Source organism: Mus caroli, chromosome 7 (assembly GCF_900094665.2).
Source record: "Mus caroli chromosome 7, CAROLI_EIJ_v1.1, whole genome shotgun sequence".
Classification (NCBI taxonomy): domain Eukaryota; kingdom Metazoa; phylum Chordata; class Mammalia; order Rodentia; family Muridae; genus Mus; species Mus caroli.
Genome location: NC_034576.1, coordinates 143,503,424 through 143,514,613, shown reverse-complemented (window position 1 = coordinate 143,514,613; position 11,190 = coordinate 143,503,424). Strand labels below are relative to the sequence as shown.

General features: G+C 47.6%; 1 protein-coding gene across 8 annotated transcripts in view; it reads left to right on the top strand.

The window, feature by feature from the left end:
- The window catches only part of Deaf1 (DEAF1 transcription factor), a 34,094-nt gene that overhangs the window by 20,065 nt on the left and 2,839 nt on the right, over window positions 1–11,190 (top strand). For 4 of the 8 annotated variants that reach the window (XM_021168947.2, XM_029479286.1, XM_029479289.1 and 1 more), the window contains one exon: window positions 7,574–7,663. The exons of 2 other annotated variants lie outside the window; for them this stretch is intronic. In XM_021168947.2, the coding sequence (XP_021024606.1) occupies window positions 7,574–7,663 (90 nt within the window). The remainder of the gene's footprint in view (window positions 1–7,573; window positions 7,664–11,190) is intronic. 2 more of the 8 variants (XM_029479287.1, XM_029479293.1) reach the window with 1 other exon arrangement.

The following is an 11,190-nucleotide window of genomic DNA, read 5'->3' as shown; positions in this document are numbered from 1 at the left end:
GGGGTTATAGGAAAGCCACCAGGCCATCAAGTACTGGGGTTATAGGAAAGCCACCAGGCCATCAAGTACTGGGGTTATAGGAAAGCCACCAGGCCTGGTTTGGTTTTGAGGCAGGATCTTCCTATTTAGCTCTGACTGGCCATCTCATGATCCTCCTGCCTCAGTCTACTCGGTGTTAGTTTTCAGGACTGTGTCACCTTATCCTGCTGCAGTTCATTAGGGTTCATTTTGTGTTGTAGTGTGTGCTCTGTTTTGGTGAAATTGCTATGTACTTGATAATGGCCTACTTCCTCCAGTTATTTCAGTATTTTGCCACATTATTAGTCATAATAACTTGACACTATTTAACTCTTCTTCAGGCTTTCCTTCAGTCTGAAGAGTTCCACGGGCACTACATACATTTGGTGGTCATATATACATGCAAGTAAAACAGTCATACACAAAGAATTATAGAATTTTAAAAATATATAACAAGCTGGGTGTAGTGGAGTACACCTTTAATCCTAGCACTTGGAAGGCAGAAACAGGTGGAGCTCTGTGAGTTCCAATCCAGTCTAGTCTACATAGTGACTAGGCCAGAGCTATATAGTGAGACCTATCTCAAACAAACAATAAATAAATAACAATATATTAGCAAATAGAACCCACTAACTGTCAGTTGGGCACAGTGGCTGGTCTTGTACTGAATCTGGTGATGCTAGGAACAGGCCTTGACTGCTGTGCGACCAGAGTCACGTGGCTGGTGGGAACAGACCAGAGGGAAGTGAAGAACCTGTCACCATCTGGCTCCTGGGTGCACAGCCCAGCTACATAATGATGGCTTTGATAAATGTGCTAGACATAGCAGTTAGTCCCTGATCTCTGGTGCACTGGAGGGTTCTAAACTAGAACTCAAATCTTTTGAGGACTGGCCCTACTGGCACCTCATTAGAATCCCATAGGAAGGCTCTGTTCGTGGGTCCCTGAATGTACAAAGTAGGAGGGGGAAGGCATCGTGGTGAATAGCTCAGGTGTCTTCTTTTTACGTGTAGAAAAAGTGTGGATTTTCTTGAGATTGGCTGAAACATGAACATCTAAACATACCAACAGGAACCTAAACGCTAACTGGCATTACTGAGTTTGCATCCTCTGAGCCCGTACTCTCTGAGAAAATAATCCCTTGCCATCACAGGTTGATTTGCAAGCAGTCCTGCTTGATCACAGGATAGGAAGTGGCAAACAATGCTTGTGTTGGAGTGGAAAGACCATACTGGGACCCTTTCTACTTGGGGTGTGTACGAGGGCCATCTGAGAAGCCTCATTGAGGGGCTTTCAGGAGGTAGTGCAGGAGTTAATTTAACACGGCTGGAGGGGTCCTGAGTCTGCCAACTTTCACATTTTATTTGGAATTTTCAAATTTAGCCTAGCTGAAGCAATTTTTTACAGGATTTTCTGTGTATATATGCTACTTTTAACAATGAGAGTGTGTGTGTGTGAGAGAGAGAGAGATTACATGTGCAGAGACTAAATAAACAGGGCAGAAAAGCAAATGCCCTTGCCTGTCAAGGACACTGCATCCAACAGAAACCAAGCTGGCTAAGCAGCCGCAGGGTCTTCTATTAACCACTGCATCCAAGAGCCCTTGCCCACTTGCTGAGCAGTTCAAAGGCACAGGCACAGGAGGGTTCATCTGCTCAGACTCTGACAAGGAAGAGCTGGTCTTGCCTTCTCCAGAATGAACTTACATTCCCTTGAGTAAGACAGCCCCAGAGCAGGAGTGTGGCCCTCCACTGTTGTCTTCCTGACTGCTGACCAGAGATGCCGCTGCTCATCCCTGAGTCCCCAAGAAACTGCTTAAGGGAACCTGTCTATACAACAGTGGGACACCTAGGAAATGCTGACTTCATAGACTCAAGAAGGAGCTGTCCCTAGGGGCTGGGTAGAAAGACAGTTATTTCATAGGTGTTAATTCATTCACAGGAACACACCCAATCGGGATAAAAAGGCACAGGCAAAAGGTTAGGCATGGTGATGGTGCACACACTTCTGATTCCAACAGGGAATGAGTTCATGCAAGCCTGGACTGCATAGCAAGTTCAAACCAGACAGGCTACCATAGAGTAAGTACTTGGCTCTCTCCCCACAGCCAGCATGGCCCTTCCCAAGGTTTCAGTTTGGTGTTTATTAGGCAGCTGGGCAGGAAATCCGTGGTGGTTTCACTTGCTCTTAGCCCCCAGTTAAATACTATTAACCCAGCCCTTTGGCCTGTGCCTGCTGGCAGACCTGTGCGATGAGTCTGGATTTAATGCTTTTGTCTTCTTCAATTGTCTGTCTAGCAGACACTCACACCTATTCCATTTTTCTCGTTGAGACCCAGCTTCTCATATCATTCTCTACCAGTGTTCTGAGGGAGGATGCACAAGGCTCCCTTTTCATAGCTAGTACCTGAAGTGATGACCCATTGTAGGACCAACACCTAGGCACACGGCACGACATGCAGCACAGAACATGCAACACTGGTCCATTCATCCATCTCCCAGAGCCTCTAGCCTGGCCCACATAGTGTACGTTTACATTTCAGCCAGCATGCAGCACACACAGAGCACACAATACAGAGCACACAGTGCGAGACACACAGCGCACAGCAGACACATAGCATGCACACAGCACAGAGCACACAGTGCACAACATACAGCATGCAGTATACGGCATGCTGCATGCAGCACAGAGCACGCAACACATAGCACACAGCTGTCATACTTTTTTTTTAACAGCTTAGATTTTTTTTAAAGATTTATTTATTTTATTATATATACATACACTGCTGCTGTCTTCAGACACACCAGAAGAGGACCTCAGATCTCATTACAGATGGTTGTGAATCACCATGTAGTTGCTGGGAATTGAACTCAGGACCTCTGGAAGAGTAGTCAGTGTTCTTAACCACTGAGCCATCTCTCTAGCACATGTTTTTGTTTTTGTTTTGTTTAATTGGTGTTCTGTGTGTCTGTCTGTGTGAAGGTGTCAGATCCCTTGGAACTGGAGTTATAGACAGTTGTGTTGCCATGTGGGTGCTGAGAATTGAATTCTGGCCCTGTAGTAGAGCAGCCAGTGCTCTTACCCGGTGAGCCAGCTCTCTAGCCCCCAGGCTTCAGGTGTGTATGTAGGCCAGGTTCTGGCAGCTTTTTCCAGCATCCGGATACCAGCCAGCCACTGCTTCCCTCTCATCCTCTGTGTAACCTGTGGAGGCCACGCCTGCAAAAGTAGAGCTGCTGCCTTAAAGGGTCAGGCCATGGTGCTGGACAAAGGGCCTTTGGAATTCTGCCTGGATGGGTCTGAAAAGAAGAATGTCCTCTACCCCAGTCCGCCCTCATGCTGCACTTCTGAAGTAGGTGTTCAGGGAGGAGATGGGTATCCCTCCCTTCCATGTCCTCTGAGGACCCTTGGGAATGCTCCTGGGAGTCACCATTCTACCTGCAGCTTGTCCATCAGCAACACTTAGACTAGACACCATTCTGGACAGCCATCCCAGTGCTGCTACTTTCTGACCCAGAGATAGGGACGGCAGAGTAGCCTGTAATGCGCAGCCATGACCAAGCACACGATGGCTGGCCCTCACTGTCTCGTTCCATTTCACTCCCACTTGGGGACATTGGAGCTCTTACACAGGGGCGCACACACATTTCTTTCTTGGTTGCTGTGTAGCCCAGGTTGGTCTAGAACTTACAATCCTGCTGCATCTGCCTCCCAGGTTCTGGGACTATATGTCTATATATACTGAATTCCAAGGCACCTCATATGCGTTTTGTTTTTGTTTTGTTTTGTTTTAAGATTTGTTTGTTTGTTTATTTATTATATGTAAGTACACTGTAGCTGTCTTCAGAAGATCTCGTTACAGATGGTTGTGAGCCACCATGTGGTTGCTGGGATTTGAACTCTGGACCTTTGGAAGAGCAGTCAGGTGCTCTTACCCACTGAGCCATCTCACCAGCCCTGGTTTTGGTTTTTGAGACAGGATTTCTCTGTGTAACCCTGGCTGTCTTGGAACTTGCTTTGTACACCAGGCTGGACTCAACTCAGAGATCCAGGTGCCTCTGCCTCCCTAGTGCTAGGATTAAAGGTTTGTGTCACTGCCGCTTGGCTATCCTTTTATGCTTTTAATAGACTAGAAAAACAAGGCTGTAGCAGGAGCTACATGTCTGTCTTCTATCTATTTCCCCTGCAGCATCACCAGTAAGCACACACACAGAAGGAACGTCCATCTTAGACGGGCTGAAGGTGGATTATAAACTGCTGGTGAGAGGCGGGTTGGGATCTGTAGTAAGGTCTTTGCTTCCCTTGCCCTAGAAACAGAAGAGGCCAGATGGAGTAGACCTGCTGGGGTTCTGTGAACATGTATCTGAGAGGACACAGCAGAAGCAGGGCTGCCTGAAGAGCTGAGGGCACATGAAAGTCTCAAAGACTCTGATTGGAGGAAAGTGGCTTCATTTTCTCCAGGCCATCATCTGGCATAGTATTCAGTCATATGATCTCTGGGTCAAGGTGTGAGACTCAAAGATCCTTACTTCATAATAAAAGGACAGGAGACCTAGGATAGCAAGACTGAGACAAGCAGAGTCAGGCCTCAGCCTAGACAAAAGGCAAAAATAGCTGCTGTGCAGATGCAAAATGCAAAATGGTGTTTCTTCTAGTCCCTGATGCATTTCTCTGACATGGAACTTCTTACTGGCTGGGTCCTTCAGGGAGGTACACACCTAGTGTATGTGTAGTGTATGTGGCTCCCTCTCTGAATTCAGGATACAGGCCTTATCTAATACGGGCCCTGTGGCTCAATAGTCCCTCCTTTTTGATCCCTGGACTCAGTCACATAACAGACTCCCTGTGACCTTTCAACCCCAGGATGAACTGAGAGTACCTAAATAATCAGCTGGCAGCCAGGGAAGCCGGCCCTGTGCCTCCCCATCCTCTGCTGTTCTCTCATGAGCTCAAGGTGCGCCTCACACTGAAAATAGAGCCCAATTATTCACTTCTTAAAGGTGTTGAAGAGGCCGGTGAGGTGGTCCAGGATGTGAAGGCACTTGCTGCCAGGCCTGGTGACCTGAGTTTGACCCTAACATGCTGGACTCCTGCAAGTTCTCTGACCTGCACATGTGTACCATGTCATGTATGTTCAAACACCCACGCATAAATAAATGTAATAAAAAATGTGAAAGCCTTCAAAGAAGTCGGGAGCAAAGAGACAGATGGATTCCTGAGTTCAAGACCAGCCTGGTATACAAACTGAGTTCCAGGCTAGCTACAACTAGTTATCTAGGGACAAGGCATTAGCAGGTCCCAAGTTCAAGTGGGACTTAAAGAACGTTTACAGACTGGTGACAAATAGATTATTGAGTGATTGGGGATTAGTGAGCACTGTATTGGGTAATCGTCATCTTCTTGTGATTCTTCTGTGAGACATTGCTCGTTACCTGTGACATTCCGTTTGTATAATTTAGAAATGAGTGACGTAGTTGGTCCTTGTTCATATTCCTGCCATGCTTTAAGTTGACATTGAAGCCAGCCTGTGTGCTGTGCTAATGGACAGTTTATTGGCCCTCCCTCTGGGGCACAGGGTCTGTGTACCCATTCCTTCTGAGGCAGAGGCTGCTGGGCATAGTTCTCTAGAGGCTCCAGGCTCACACCTTGAGACCACATGCCCCGGAGGAAGTTCTGTGGCCTCTTTACCTGAGACCACACTGGCGATCCTCTTCTGTTGAGGCTCATCCATGGAGAGCCACTCTGTGGTTCCGAAACTCTGTAGGTTTCTAGGAAGCTCGGGAGACCTTTTTGAAGTCACTTTGGTAGCACAGACAGCTGTCACTGGTGTCCCTCTGTTGGTGTGGTAGAATGTTGTCTCTGAAAAAAGAGGCTAATCTTGGGGCCCTCTTCCATTTTTTCAGAAAAGCTGCAGCGTTAGTACAGAGAGTCCCTGTGACAATCACAGGCTGTCCTCCGGGAGTGTGTCAGTCACAGCTCTCTTGTCCCGCCTCTGAACACAAATGCCAGCTCCACAGTGGGTTTCATTATTGCTGCCATTTTTGTGCTCAGGGCTGTCTGGGACACATATGCTACCCCAGCATAAGAAGGGGAGGGGTATTTCCCCCAGTACATACGCCAGGCTGCTCCCCTCTTCTCTGCAGCTCTGAAGTCAGGCAGGTCATCTGTTGGACATGCTCAGACTGGCTCTTCTCACAGTGGAACTGACAAAAAGCTTCAACAGGAAGAACACATCCTGTGTTTAGTGGCAATCCTTGCAGCCTGGACTAGGATGCCTGCCATTGTCTGCTGTCTCTCCTTCTATAGACCTGACCACTAAGCAAGTTCACCTGGGAGCTCTCCTGGACAGGAGTCAGGAGTTAACCAACCAGTTTGTCTCCTGCCCTATTGATCTGACTGGTCACATATTTCTAGCAGGGTGAACACACTGATGATCTGTTATAGCCAGTACTGTCTTCCTAGGTCCTGTATGTCTGCACCCCCACTCCTCCCATAGTGCCTTCTCCGACTCTGGCCTACCAATTCTGTCTACATGATTATGGACTTTTTTACAGTATTTTGTTATTTAAAGTGGAGGCAGAGTCTGGAGGCTTGGTACAGTGCTGGAGGCCAGGCAGCTAATTCAGTGCCCAGGATCCATCTGCAGTTAATGTTTTCTAAAGGGAATGAGGTAGCTGATGTTTCACAAATAGGAAGATGGTGGTCACGGTGGAGACCACAGAAGAAAGCTAAAACTCAGAACAAGAGCCTTCAAGTAGCTATTGTGTTTCCAGCATACCTGCAAAACAGTGATCAAAGAGGACCGAGTAGCCTTGTGAACCCACCAGTCACATCGGTATATTGTATATAGACAATATATATTGTATATATTGGTCACAGCAGGATCCTGCCCAGTGCCTACCAGGCTGGGTCCCTTTGGCCTGAGTGACCCAGTACCCTAACAGATGCCCTTCCCAACTCTGTAACCCAGTCTCAGGGTTTCTGGTTCTCTCCATCCTGGAAAGTGTTTGTTAACAGAGAGCTCACAGTTACCAAATGCCACACATAATTTGTTATTTCACGAAAATAAGTCACTGAGAGGTTGTGTTCAGCACTCCAGTTTAACTATCTTCCACTAATGTGGCTTAAAGAAAAGGTACACAAAACATTGGACAGTGCTCTTTCAATGAAGTGACTCTGAAGAGCGGCCTGCGGGACACCTTGAGGATGCTAAGACCACTGGGGATATTAGACCCAGATTCCATAGCAGAGCTGACACACTAAAAGCAACTCAGAGTCCGCAGTGCTGGTCCCCCGCGTGTCTGCGGGCTGGGACCTTGAGCACTCAGAAGGTGTGCTGAAAAGTTGAGAACTTCTCCCAAGTTGGACTTTCTATACGCTAATACTCTGTTTCATTGTACAGAGTAAACTCCGGTAAAGAGAAGCCAGTTCTGTACAACTGGTCAACCCTGGGACGGACACAGTCCACAGCTGTACTCAGTGTTTCTGTTGGTCATGGGTGGCTGCCATGGAGCCTGGTGCCTGCTGTGACGCTGACACTTGTTTGTCCTTCTTGCAGCAGTCATGTGTCAACTGCGGCCGGGAGGCCATGAGTGAGTGTACCGGCTGCCACAAGGTTAACTACTGCTCTACGTTCTGCCAGCGCAAGGTAGCGTGCCTGCTCACATGCCTGCATCACCTCAGCCTTTCCCACTCTAGTGTCCTGCATAGGTGCCTAGGCAGGTGGACTCACTCCAAGCACCTGCGGGCCGGAACGCTGCCGTCAGGGCTGGGGTCTGGGAGTGCTCAGAGCAGTGGCTGCTTAGAGCTGCCTGCTGGATCCTCTGCTGGGTTTGGGTTCTTCCTTCCCATTTCTGCAGGCTCCCAGCTGGATCTGTGAGATGAAAGCACGTGAGCATCTATGTGCCCATGTAAGGCCTGCATTGGGCAAAGTCCACTGGCAAGGAGTCCATGTTCTGAGGGCCTCTCACAGCAGGCCTCACAGAACATTGCAAAAATGGTCATCCAGTGTCATTGTTTCTATTAATCATTGGCTCTTAGAGCAGCAAAGAGAGCTTTTTCCTTTTCTTCTTTTTTTTTTTTTAAACTTTGTTTTGTTTGGGTTTGGTTTTTTTTTTTTTTTTTTTTTTTTTTTTTGAGACAAGGTTTCTCTACACAACCCTGGCTGTCCTGGAATTTACTTTGTAGACCAGGCTGGCCTCAAACTCAGAGATCTACCTACCTCTGCCTCCTGAGTGGTGGCATTAAAGGCCCTTTTCGTCTTTGAGACAGGGTTTCATACATATCCGGCTGCTGTAGAACTCCATGTATAGTCAAGAATAACCATAAATCAGACAGGCGCTCTGCCACCTGAGCCACAGCTCCAGTCCCAGCCTCCCCCCCCCCTTTTTTTTTTTTGAAACGGGGTTTTATGTAGCCTGGGCTGCCCTTGAACCTTCTGTTGGCTCCTTTTTTCTGGTGCTTGGATTTGAGGTTTGCTACCACCCCTAGCATTAAAGAGAGTTGTTTGCATGTCTAACCTTTTGATGTTGTGACATGACATTGTCATCTACAAAGTGCACACTCAGGAACTAAATAATCAAGTATTGGGGAGGGCAAAACAAATCTCATGACGTTTTTAATAAGTTTATGGTGTTGGGCTGCATCTGTGCTGTCCTAGGGCACTACTACGCTGTCAGTTGAACACTTAGACCATCATATGCCTAACACTTTTACCCTTCCCAAGAGCACTTTGGAACAGTGAGGAACCTCATCATTTGTATTTTTTCCAAAGTCTTCAGCCTATGGTTATCCTAGGCAGTACCATGAAGCTGGATCTGGGTTGTGGCAACTGCTGTGGCCTCCCAACACTCTCCATGGAGTCGTTTCTGTTCCTTGTGCCCTATTAAATTGATTGCTTCTTTTGTGCCTACTCCAAGTTTTATAGATGTAGGAGCCTAAGAGTTCCTTTGTACAGCTAGCTTAATAGCCACCGCAGGTTCAAGCCGTATCTGCTGACAGAACCTCCCTCAAGACCTGCGGCCTGGTGGCTTGCTGAAACCTGGCCAGCGAACAGAAGTGTGGCTATAGGATACAGGCACGAAGAGCAGCTCATGAAGTAGACATGTGCCCCAGCCTGAGGTCTGCAGGTCTCAGAGAGCTTCACGTGTCACAAGGAAAGTGCCACGTTCCACCCTGATGGAACCTGGCAGTCCTGTCTGCCCTGGCGAATCCTCGGAAGCCATCACCTCCAGGGCTTAGGGGGTGCCATGGCCTGTGTCCTCTGGACATCTCTAGAGCTGTGCTTGCCCTCCAAGAGGCCAGAGATTTGGGGAGCAAAGTCAGAAGTTTGGCTTCTCTTTTTCTGGGGGAGGGTGAATTTTTTTTGAAGGGGGACAGGGTTTCTCTGTGTAGCCTGGCTGTCCTGGAACTCACTTTGTAGATCAGGCTGGCCTCAAACTCACAGAGACTCACATGTCTCTGCCTCCTGATTGCTAGGATTAAAGGCATGGGCTACCACGCCTGACTAGAAGTTTGTCTCCTGAACTCCACTAACAAACTTTTGCACTGAGAATGTTCAGCCAAGTTGTTCTACTGGTACTTGGGGATGCTGGGTATGGGTCAGGGCCACTGGTGGTGAGATTATAGAGCACGGGCAACCCAGGCCTCTCATTCTCAGTCTGCAGCTTCCCAAAGTGCAGGCACCGCTGGCAGTAGTGACCTTGGCACAGTACAGACTTCTGATCACCGTTCCTGTTCAGGAGCTTTGCTTCTAGGAATAATCTTGGTGAGAGATTCCACTTCTTGGAGCCACTATGCTAAGTCAGCCATCCACCAATGTCCTATGTCAGTAAAGACAAACACGCCGGCTTTTGTTTTTGTTTTTGTTTTTGTTTTTGTTTTGATTGAAGGGATAGCATTTCTCCGTGTAGCCCTGGCTGCTCTGGGACTCATTCTGTAGACTAGGCTAACTTCAAACTCAAAGATCCTCCGCCTCTGCCTCCCAAGTGCTGGGATAAAGGCACAGGCTATTTCTTCATTTGAATTGCTATATAATGAATGTAGGGGCCTGGAGAGATGGCTCAGTGGTTAAGAACACTGCTGTTCTTGCAAAAGACCTGGGTTCAGTTCCCAGCACCCACATGCTGACATTCAACTGTCCTAACTCTAGTCCTAGGGGATCTGACGCCCTGTTCTGCCCTCCATGAGCAATAGGCACAGACACGGTACACAGACATTCATGCAGGCAAAACACCCACACACATAAGTAAAAAGAATAAATCTTTTTTAAAAAGTGAATGTCACTATCCAAAATTTTGATGTTGGCTTCAAAGGGAACAACAGTAGCTGGGATCTGAAGGAGCAGAAGCCAGAGGCCACTTTAAACAAATATAATTTGTGAACGGACTTCCTCACCCGTTGTCGGCTTAGAGGGGTACAGTAATGCAGTGCATTTTGAAACATCCCTCAGAAGAAGCCCTGAAGCTCCAGCCACTCGAATTTTTCTCCAGGCCCTGGTGGGGATAATCAACTTTCCTTACGTCTGTTTGCTCGTTCTAGAGATTTCATATTGAAGAACCCACCCACACATGGCTTAGTGCAGCTCCTTTGGCCCATGGTTTGTTCTTTCCTTGTTGTACATGGGTTTGAACTTAGGCCGAGCAAGTACTCTACCAGTGAGCTGTACCCAGCCCTGGTTTGTCTGTTTTGCTTTTAATTACATTATTTATTTATGCATTTACTTTCTTGTTTAGCATGCCAGTGGGAGCACACGTGCCAAGGTCCACACATGGATGTCAGATGACAACCTGAGGGAGGTGGTGCTCCCTCTCCACCTGTGGGTCCTGGAGATTGAATTCAGATCATCAGGCTGGACAGCAAGTGACCTTTTCTACTAAGTGATCTCCATGCCCCCTCCCCCTTTGCTTTTTGATACAGGGTTTACTATGTATCCCAGGCTGGCCTTTTTTTTTTTTTAATGTGAATACATTTACACACCAAAAGAGGGCATCAGATCCCATTACAGATGGTTGTGAACCACCATGTGGTTGCTGGGAATTGAACTCAGGACCTCTAGAAGAGCAGTCAGTGCTCTCAACTGCTAAACCATCTCTCCAGCCCCAAGGCTAGCCTCTTAAGATACAAGGTTTACTATGTATCCCAAGCTAGCCTTTTTTTTTTTTTTTTTTTTTTTTT